This window comes from Cynocephalus volans, chromosome 4, assembly GCF_027409185.1.
Source record: "Cynocephalus volans isolate mCynVol1 chromosome 4, mCynVol1.pri, whole genome shotgun sequence".
NCBI classification, from domain to species: domain Eukaryota; kingdom Metazoa; phylum Chordata; class Mammalia; order Dermoptera; family Cynocephalidae; genus Cynocephalus; species Cynocephalus volans.
In genome coordinates, this window is record NC_084463.1 from 103,249,522 (window position 1) to 103,261,046 (window position 11,525).

The following is an 11,525-nucleotide window of genomic DNA, read 5'->3' on the forward strand; positions in this document are numbered from 1 at the left end:
GTAACTACATGATGGTTGATCAGTTTCCATGCATGAGACAATGAAAGGAATTCTTGCAGCAGTAACATCTCCCATCTTTAAGGTCCTTGTTTTTTTCTCCTTTCTTCCTCAAGGTAGTTCTTCTTATTGATCTCTTATTTTAATTGGTATCATCCACTTGCCTGCCACTTTTGAGAAGATGTGAACCCTATCAATCTGATTGAACACTTATATCCCAGGAAGCTGGGTAGGTTTGCAGTGCCCACTTTAGCCTTTGTCTTTAGAGGGCACTACTTTAGTCATCTTTGCCCATCTTTAGTGTAGCAAATCACACACATGCAAAATAGTACCTCCAAAAGGTCTGATTCATTGTGGCCAGGATTAGAGAATATGAGATTTCTATACATTACTGATTGGATTATGCAATCAACTATGTTAGAATGAGGTGATAAAATGTGGTGATAGATGCATGTATCTGTGAATATACTAAAAGCAATTGACCTGTACACTTTAAATAGGTGAATTTTATAGTATTTGGATTATAATCTCAATAATGATGTTAAAAAAAATGAAAACAAAGATCAGAAACAAAAGGCAAGGATGTCTGTCTTACTAATTCTATTCAACATTGTGTTGGAGGTCCTAGGCCAGTATAATAAAATTGAAGAAAAAAAATCACAAAATCAACTTTAGCAATAATTTTTGTATAAATGAAGAAATTAATTCTATAATATATGTGGGAATACAAAGAACCTAGAATAGCCAAAACCACTGTGAAATACAGGGTTGGAGGACTGAAGGGTTCAAATGAAGAAAAAGTACTTCATTTTGAGACTTGCTATAATGCTATCATTATTAAGACAGTACAGTATTGACATAAGGATAAAAAGAAAAAAGAAAGAGAAAAGAAAATCCAGAAATATATCCACACATAAAAAGTTGACTGATTTTTGACCAAGTTTCTAAGGCAATTCAATTCAGAGAAGAAAATTTTTTTAACAAATAATGCTGAGTAAATGGACATCCATATGTGAAAATAAATCTTGAACTGTTCACACCATACACAATTATTACTTGTGTTGGATCATATACCTAAAATTAAAAGCTAAATATATATAAAAAAAGCACTAACCATGAATAAAATTGATTATTTGATTTTTGTCATCACTAAAACTTTCTTTATATCAAAAGATATCTGTAAGAAAATAAAAAGGCAGGCCACAAAATTGGACAATGTATTTTCACTATGTTTATCTGATAAATGACTTATATCCAGAATATATAAACAGCTAGTGCAAATCAATAACAAAACCAAAAAAAAAAAAAATCTCATTAAAAATGAGCAAAAGACCTTAAACATTTTACAGAAGAAGTCATATGCATGGACAGTAAACACATAAGTTGCTCGACATTATTAGTTACCAGAAAAATGCAAATTCAAACAACAGTGAGCATACTCACTGGAATAGCTAAAATGGAAAAAAAAAAAAGAATGACAATATAAAGGGTTGGACAGGATGTGGAACAACAGGGAATTGTTATGAATCATTGGTGAGATTATAAAATGGTATTAACCTCTTTGGAAAACCATTTGGCAGGGTCTGTTGAAGTTAAACATACACTTACCGTCTGACACAGAAATCCAAATTCTAAGCTAAGAAATATTTATAGCAGCTTTATTCATAATAGCCCCAAAGGGAAACAACCCAGATGTCCAAAAGTAAATAGTTAAACTTTGGCATATTCCTACAATGGAATATTACTTAGTAATAAAAAAGAATTAACAGCTGATACACACAACAACATGAATGGATCTCAAAAATATTTTGAGCCAAAGAAGTCAGACACAAAGAATACACATTGTACAATTCCATTTATATGAACTTCTAAAATTTAATCCAAGTAAATTTAATCCAAAGTGATTCAAAATCAAATAGCAGTTGTCTCCATGGGGAAGCCAGGGTATTGCCTGGAAGAAGCATAAGGGAACTTTCTGAGATTATAAAAATACTCCATATCTTGATTGAGGTGGTGTTTATATTGATGTATATAAATTTATCAGAAATCAAACTGTACACTTTATGTACATATATTATTTTATGTAAATTATACCTCATTTGAAAAAGAGAGGTTTTGTAAAAATAAATAAATTAAATCCAATCACAGCCAACATAGTCCTAAATAGCATATAACCTGTTTTCTTAACTCAAACTGTACAGGAAGTCAAGTATTACAAGGAATAAAATTATTGGCCAATATGTGGCCTCTGATTGTCTGGCAACCTGGGGTGTCTGTGGGCAAATCAAGACTACTAATCTCATGAATGTTGAGACCTGGAGTGAAAGAAGAATCATTTAGATGGTTCCAGGTTGAGTAACATGGGAGTCAGTGAGAGTACATGAAGGGATTTTGCTGATGTCTCATGTTTGAGCGGTCACATGAGAGAATTTGTTTTCCTGAATCATTATTATATCTCCAACACCTAGAATAGTGTTTGGCATATTCCATGTTCTCAGAAATGTCAGGAATGCTAGGAAAATAATTACCCTCTCATCTCTTGATTAACTGTTAGATTCTTGATCCTAGGGCCTACATTTATAGGAACTCACCCGGAAAAGAGTAAAAAGCAGAGAATTTAGAAATAGATCTGAGTTCAAAATTCTGGCTCTGAGATTTACTTGCTTTCTTGGACAAATTACTGCCTTCCCAGTCTTCTGCCTCTGGCTCTGTAAATTGGAGGTAACTAATGACATGTTCCTTATCAGATGGTTATGAGACTACAGTAAGTCGATGCATATCAGAGTGTGCACTGCAGAGTGTGAAAGTAATCCAGTGATGCTACTGGATGACTTTTTGGTGACCTAGGTCATCCTGAGCCTGCTAGAGGCTTTATTCCTGTCTAAGCTCTTTCCTAGCTTATCAAAATGATTTACCTGGAAGCCAAAAACCCATCAACACAGCTCTGCCTGCAGATTCTGTGCAAGGATGTCAGAACTAGAACCCTTGAGGAACTAAGGGGCTTTCTAGTGGCAGCCATAACTTTCATTTTTATAAACCTGCTCAGGAGGTCAAATTGGACTGTGTTTCCTGTTTTCTCTCCAAGGGAGGGACCTGGTCTCTCCTCTGAACCTTTGAGGCTTGGTAGAAGCTCCTTCCAGGGAATAGAATGAAAGGCTTAGGATGTCAGCCTTGATGTCATCTAGCCTGAGGTTTTGCTCCAGTAACTGACATCCAGGCTTGGTTGAAGACTTTGGAGGAAGTGACCTTTACTTCCCATACAGAGGTGGGATGAGATGAAGTAGGCCCTGGGACCTCATTTCCCCTTGAGAAAGTTAGTGTCCTTACTCAATACCCATGGTTTCTGTGCTTACCCTGATCAAATCAGTTTAATTCGGTTTGGCCACTGTCTTCTTATATGTATGTTTCCTCTGGCTCACAGTGAGCAGTCACCATGAGAGGAGGACTAGTTTATACCTCTAGATTGTATCAAAATATTTGGCCCATAGTTCATGCTCAGTGAAAAGATGAAAACTCTCATCTTTCAGAGAACCTTCCTAGTTTAACATCATGTCTTGTTCCTTATTCCTCTGTACAATAAACACAATTTGCCCATGAGTATTCTTCTTTTGTTTTTGTTGTCCTGATGGCCAATTGCTGAGTTCTCCATCTCTGCCTCTGTCTGATTCTGTGTATGAGTGTGTGTGAGTGTGTTAGGTGGATTGCATTACGTGAGTGTGTATGCATGAGTGTGTTTCTCCCCAGTAAGGCTTAGAGCTTGCTGAGGGCTAAATATCCCTATCAGATACTTATCACCTGCCTATGGATGAAGATTATTAGACCATAGCCATATCTTTCTCATTTTATCAAGGTCTTTTGGAAGGTAGAAGTGATGTGGGGCAGCAGAGTAGGATTCCCTGGGAGGCCACCATCCATTTGGTAGCCATATTTCCCATTATACAGGGCCTCCCTGAACTTTGAAAGCATGTCCACATCATGAGTGGGAAAAGCCTGATGGTTCTTCCACCATCTGACTTGGGCTATACTCCTGTTTATCAAAGTAGGGATACCACTAAGTGTGGGTTTCTGTCTCCTCATCATGCTGGGAGCTACTGCCTCTTAAACACGACCAAGGGCTAAGTGGAGAAGAGGATGGGATCCCAGGGTGGAGCTGATGACTTTATGACCGAGCAGGGCCCTGCTTCAGCAGTCGGAGAGCCCCATCCCGGATCTGCTTAGTCTTTATGCCGTAGATGATGGGGTTGAGCATGGGTGGTACGACAAGGTAGAGGTCAGCCAGAAGGATGTGGATGTGCCGGGGCACATGCTGGCCAAAGCGCTGTGTGTAGAATGAAAAGAGCCCTGGAGTATAGAAGAGAAGAATGACACCCAGGTGTGAGCCACAAGTGCCAAAGGTCTTAGCCCTTGCCTCCTTGGAGGAGAGTCCTAACACAGCCCGGAGGATGAGTGTGTAGGAGACAGCGATGCAGATGGAGTCAGTGCCCACCACCAGTGTGGCAGCGGTGATGCCATAGACATTGTTTGGCTGTGTACCCCTGCAAGCCAGCTTCACCACAGCCATGTGCTCACAGTAGGAGTGAGCCACCACTCGGCTGCAGTAGCTCAGCCTTGCCAGTAAGCAGGTGAGTGGGGTCATGAGTCCCAAGCCACGAAGCACAGCAGCAGCCCCTAGCTTGCCCACAGACTCTGGGGGCAGCAATGACCCATAATGCAGTGGCCGGCAGATGGCTAAATATCGGTCAAAGGCCATTGCTAGCAGGATACCAGATTCTACAGCTGAAAAACCATGGATAAAGAACATCTGGGCAGCACAGGCCCCAAAGGCAATCTCAGCAGCATTCGACCAGAAGAGTGCAAGGAGCTTGGGCACAGTGGAGGTGCAGAGTACCAGGTCGATGGTGGACAGCATGCATAGGAACAGGTACATGGGCTGATGCAGTGCAGGCTCAGAACACACCACCAGCAGCACCACCACGTTGCCGAGCACTGCCAGGGCATACATGGAGCAGAAAGGAAATGCAATCCAAAAGTGGGATGCCTCTAGGCCAGGAATTCCCATGAGCAGGAAAGAAGTTGGGTTTTGATGGCTATGGTTTGTAAGTTCCATGGCCAAACCAAGGTAGGGTGGGTAGAGAGGACCTCATTGCCTTGCTCTGAGCCCTGGGAAGCCCTGAGAAATGAAGCAGCTGGGATTTATCCTTATGCTGTGGTTGAATGGCAGCAGAAAATATTTGAGTTAGACTTCATGAAAAACATTCAGGATGAGAAGATTGTAGTGCACTGGGAAATAATGCAAGGCAGAAGGGTTACTGTCACCAAGGTGCAAAGGAGTCCTTCCCACTTTTGTCTGATTCAATGATGTCCAGCCTGTGGACTGGGGAGTAGGTGACATGGCTGCAGAACCCTCTCCATGGTGAAGGTGAGTGGCTAAAGACTCCTACGGCTTTCTACTCTTTGCCTGTGAACCCTTTCTTGCCTATACTCTAGTATTATTTTCTTCTGATTCATCTGACTGTGTGACAATAAAAAGGCATTGTTAATGATAAAAGGTCAGACAGATTGGAGAGAAGACTCGAATATGGTTACTTTTCAAGATGGAAAGATCAGGACTGAGAGGAAGAGAGATCTTGGATGGATTGCAGGGAGATCTTGGATGGATTTTTCAAGCCATTGAACCCATAGTAACTCACAGATGAGGTTCAGAACCTAGGTTCTGAGCAGGAACAGCAAAATAGAGGTGAGGAGCTCAGTCTTCTGTAACTTGCTACAGCCGTAAGATTGGCTGGCTCATTTTTACTATGAGGATCCTGTGCTCACCTCTGGTGTCCTATATTGATGCTGGTAGAAACAGGTGAGATCAGGCAGAGTTGGTCAGTGGAAGGAGTCAGGCTGATTTGGATATAATATAAGATCTGATAAAGTCATTGAGAAGTGACTGTGCAAGAGCATATCCTCTCATAAAAATGAAAGGTGCATGAAAGAGAGAGGGAATGAGAAGTGAACTCTGGGAACAAAGACTCATTCCCTGTAAGCAAGCATGGACACCAAGTCTGCTCAAATGCTAGTACTAAGCTTCTGCATGTCTCCACCCCATATCTTCGATCTGTTACCCCTACTCTCTATCTCCCCTGCTCTCCCCTCACCTACATGTACCTTCTCATTTTTCTCTTATCTACTAGTCAGCCAGTAATTGAGAATTTGAGAGAAAGGGGAGAATAAACAAAAAAGGCAGAGAAAGGGGACAACAGAGGGAGAGGAGATGAAGATGACAAGGAAAGAATGATGAGACTGAGAACCAGAAATAGACATAGAAGAGAGTAGGAAAGAGAGTAGAGAGAAAAAAAGTACTTCTCTCACAAGGCTTCTAATGTAATGGGAAGTGACTGTGTTCTGGTTGCTAATTAAAACAGAGTTAGTAGAACCAATTGGGCCCTCTGGAGATAGCCCATTTTTATTCCTAACCTAATGCTACAGCACCTTTGCAATTCCTAACATCAACTACTCATACCCAGAGACCTGGGAAATTGTCTTGGGGAAAGAGGCAGGAAGGGACCGGGTAAGATCTTCTGATGTGATCTGGGGGAGGGAAGTGAGGACCAGGGCTTGTTTTCCATCTCAGTATCTACTGTGACTGCCACTATGGTATTAAACAGATCATCTTGTCCCTTTATGTCTCCTCGTCCCTTCCTCAATACGTTTCCTGTTTTATCTTCTGTGATATCTCCCTTCCTGAGTTTTCACTATCTAGCTTGGGTCCAAGCACCCTCAGAGAGGATTTCAGCCTTCATGGTGGCTGGAGGGTCAGGGACAGGGAGGAATCTGAGTGTGGGGGACCTTGTGAAATGGTATGTGTAAAACAGTTCCATTTGATGAATGAGCCGAGCATGTGTGTTTGGCCAAGCATGTGAGTCTGTGTGTCTATATATGCTGCTGTGTATGATGTATGAGCAAGGCTGTTCTCAGAAGAATGTACAGGTTATGTACATTTATGTGAGATGCTGGTTTTGGAGTGTCCATGCTTCAGTGCCCTTTCTTTGGTGTGGAGAAAATTGAGAGTTGTATAATCCAGTCACGAATGGGACAGCCCTACTTTCTTTCCCTTTTTTTTTTTCTTTTTCCACCTTAGCCTTTTGATAATTGAATCAGATTTCCTCAGCTCCTGAGCTGCTGCTACTCAAAGAACTTTGCCTTGATCTGGGAGCTGCACAGCACAATGACCATAAGCTCCCATTGCCTCCCATTTCCCTCATTTGCACAGATGGAGAAAATGAAGTTGGAATAGCATATGTTGAGCAAAATATGCCTAGATTTTAGCAAAGAGGTCAAGGTTGAGGTGAGGGCCTTGTGGTGAGGGCCTCACTCTCTGGCTTTCCCACTAATCTTTGAGTTAGATCAAAAAACATCCAGAATGAGAAGATTGTCAGAGACGACTCAAGGCAGGAGGTGGGTTACCATCACCAGTATTCAAAGGATCCTTTGCCAGTTCTTTCTGATTTGGTGATCTCTGGGCTGTGGGCTGGGAATGAGTGGCACAGCTGCAAAACCCTCTCCGTAGTGAAGGTGAGAGGCTAGAGGCTCACACAGCTTTCTTCTCTCTACCTGTAAACCCTCTTCTGCCTGTACTCTAGGGATGTTTTCTTCTGATTCATCCACCTCCTGAGATAAGGCAAGAAGAGACTCCCAGCCTTCTCCAGATAACTGTCCCGGAATAATAACTCTACTTATGCCCCTCATCCCTCCCCTTTGTTCTGAATTTTTTTAGCATTCCATATTAGAAAGGCCTTACCTAAAATATATAAGAATAGCAGCTCAAGAACCAGGAACAAGTCTGTTTATAAGGAAAGGAGCAAGTTCTTCATCCCTGGCGGTCCTCATGAGCATCTTGGAAGCTACCTGCCAAGAATTCAGCACTCATTAATGGAAGACTGAGGGCATCCCGATTTAAAGCCCAGCCTTACAAGTCACCAGCTGTGTGATCTCAGTCAAGTCACCTAAATTCTTTCAATCTGTTTTCTTATCTGTGAACTGGAAAGAATGATTCTTACTTTACAGGCTACCATGAGGATTATTATGGGAGCCAGTTGTCTAAAGAGCCAACTGAACTACATGCCAAATAGGAGGGGTCAAAAAATGTGATCCATTTACAAATCCCTTTAATCTGAAGTGGAGACCACCTCAGTGAGAAAACTACTTTAGTGACAATCAGGTGTTTGGTTTGATCACAGTGTGCCTATTGCAGAGTTGGGCACACAGAGAGACAGATGGACATACGACTTACCAGGTCTGGGGCAGGGAGTGGTTGTGGAGTCTCAGGTTCTGTAGAGTCAGGGTGTGGGGAGCAAAAGAATGTAAGTATTTATCCTGTTATTAGGGCCCTAGATGAGAATAGTGGCTCCCTGGGGATGAAGACACCAAAAAGACCCCCGGGATTCTGGAAAGAGGCAGCAATTTGAAGCTAGAAAATTTTGGCCTTGATGGGGGAGGGAATAGGATAGCAGAGATCTGTCCTGAGAGGTTAGTGTGGGCAGGAAGAGAGTAGGTGGAGAGGTCCCTGAACACAAATAACATTAATGGCTTTTTGGCATAGGATGACATTTTCAAATATTTTATTAATTTTGCTTTTTCTGCTGATCTTCTCTTCTCATCCCAAGTATTTGCTTCTCAGTATTTCTTTTGGGAAAGCTATTTAACTTTCCTGAATGTTAGTTCTTCATCTGTAAAATGGGGAGGCAGTGGAGATTAAATTAGATGATATATTAAAAACACTTATCATTTTGCCTGATATATGGCAAGACACAGAGGTTCATTTGACAGATGAGTGGTTTGCTCTGTAAGGGTTAGTCAAGGATTTAGTGTTTAGAAGTATAAAGTATATAGTACTTTATACTACGCTTGGAGGGAGGGGCACACCAGGAAGATGAGACAGAATGTGTAAAACATGGCAGGCAAGGAACAATAGGCATGTTCTGGTGACCACTGAAATCCAAAGTCAACATTTTTATGGGTGTTTTCTGATACCCTAAGCCACACACAGTGAGTGTCCTTTTTCTCTTCTTGCCCCCAGCCTCTCATCAAATGCTATTTGTGTGATACAATTCACTCTAAATCTTATTGGTGTGACCTTAGGTAAGTCAGGTAACAGCTCTTAGCCTCTTATTCCCCATATTATTTATTTACTCAAAAAATTTTAATTTATCAACATACATTGTAGTTAATTTTTATGTGCCTTTACCAATTCCTCTTCCACCCCTCCCTCTTCCCCCTCCCCCCATCAACATCACATCTGTTCACTTGTCTTAACAATTTCAGGGAATTGTTGTGACTGTTGTGCCTTCTTCCCTCCCCACCATTTGATTGCATATTTATTTATTTATTTATTTTTAGCTCCCACAAATAAGTGAGAACATGGGATATTTCTCTTTCTGTGCCTGACTTGTTTCACTTAATATAATTTTTTTCTAAGTCCATCCATGCTGCTGCAAATGGTAGTATTTCATTCTTTTTTATAGCAGAGCAATATTCCATTGAGTAGATATGCCATGGTTTCCTTATCCACTCATATGTTGATGGACATTTGGGCTGGTTCCAAATCTTGGCTATTGTAAGTAGTGCTGCAATAAACATGGGAGTACAGGTATCCCTCTGACATGATGATTTCCTTTCCTTTGGGTATATTACCAGCAGGGGAATAGCTGAGTAATATGGTAGATCTATCTGTAATTGTTTGAGGAACCTCCAAACCATTTTCCATAAAGGCTGCACTGTTTTGCAGTCCCACCAACAGTGTATGAGGGTTCCTTTTTCTCCACAACCTTGTCAGCATTTATTATTCTCAGTCTTTTGGATATTAGCCATCCTAACTGGGGTGAGATGGTATCTCAGTGTGGTTTTGATTTGCATTTCCTGAATGCTGAGTGATGTTGAGCATTTTTTTGTGTGTCTGTTGGTCATTTGTATAACTTCCTTTGAGAAATGCTGATTCAGCTCCTTTGCCCATTTTTTAATTGGGTTACTTGTTTTTTTGCTGTAAAGTTGTTTGAGTTCCTTGTATATTCTGATTATTAATCCTTTGTCAATTGTGTATTTTGCAAATATTTTTTCCCACTCTGTTGGTTGTCTTTTGACTCTGTTAATTGTTTCTTTTGCTGTGCAGAAACTTTTTAGTTTGATACAATCCCATTTGTTTATTTTTCCTTTGGTTGCCTGTGCTTTTGGGGTAATATTCATGAAGTCTGTACCCAATCCTACCTCCTGGAGTGTTTCCTGTATGTTTTATTTAAGGAGTTTTATTGTTTCAGCGTGTATATTTAATTATTTAATCCATTTTGAGTTGATTTTGGTATATGGTGAGAGGTATGGGTCTAATTTCATTCTCCTGTACATAAATATCCAGTTTTCCAAGCACCATTTGCTGAAGAGGCAGTCTCTTCTCCAGTGTGTAGGCTTATTGCTTTTGTCAAAGATCAGATGGCTGTAGGTGTATGGCTTAATTTCTGGGTTCTCTGTTCTATTCCATTGATCCATGTGTCTGTTTTTATGCCAGTACCATGCTGTTTTCGTTATTATAGCTTTGTAGTATAGTTTAAAGTCTGGTAGTGTTATGCCTCCAGCTTTATTTTTTTTTGCTCAGTATTGCTTTGGCTATTCATGGTCTTTTGTTATTCCATATAAATGTTAGGATAGCTTTTTCATTTCAGAGAAAAATGTCATTGGAATTTTGATGTGGATCACGTTGAATCTGTAGATCACTTTGGGTAGTATAGACATTTTTACAGTGTTGATTCTTCCAATCTGTCGGGCCTTAAAACTAACGCCACCTTAAGTGACATTACAAGCGGCGCCATTATAGGCCCACAAGGGCGTATTAATGTGGCAGCCTAAGGTGGCGCGGGGAGGAAGTAGGGTGGGAGTGTCTGCGGGAACCTTGCCTTAGCCCTTATTGGCCAAATACATGCTTCTGTGCTCATGAACACTGCGTGGTTGCAATAGCTAGGCATTGAGACAGGATGCATGCCCTTGACCTTTAAGTTGATTGGATTATGTTAAAACCTCCCCTCCCTATCTGCCTATAAAAGCAAGTGCTTGTGTGGTAATAAACTGAACTGCTTGACAGAACCCCCGCCGCGTCTGAGTGTCCTTTAACCGGTCTGGCTTGGGGCCGGCGGTTGTGCTCACCTCTCTTCATGCCTCTCTTCCTCCATCTCCATCCAAAGGGGACGGGAGGGAAAGAGGAATCCCGGGCCGTTTGCTCGCCCACTGAATGGAACGAGGCTAAGGGCTGTTCCGGTTGCCGGCGGCGGACCCGACACCAATCCAAGAGAATAAGATATCTTTCCATCTTCTTGTGTCCTCTTTAATTTCTCTTAACAGTGCTTTGTAGTTCTTATCGTAGAGATTTTTCATACACTCGGTTAACTTTATTCCTAAGTATTTTATTTTATTTTTTTTGGTGGCTATTGTAAATGGGCAGGCTTTCTTGATTTCATTTTCTGCATGTTCACTGTTGGAGTATAGAAATGCTACTGATT

At 41.2% G+C, this 11,525-nt stretch overlaps 1 protein-coding gene across 1 annotated transcript; it reads right to left on the reverse strand.

Annotated features, from left to right (window-relative positions):
* Nucleotides 1–4,156: 4,156 nt before the first annotated feature.
* Nucleotides 4,157–5,104, reverse strand: LOC134374698 (olfactory receptor 52P1-like). Its single transcript, XM_063092615.1, has one exon. It carries the CDS (start codon nt 5,102–5,104, stop codon nt 4,157–4,159), a length of 948 nt encoding a protein of 315 aa, XP_062948685.1.
* Nucleotides 5,105–11,525: the final 6,421 nt, after the last annotated feature.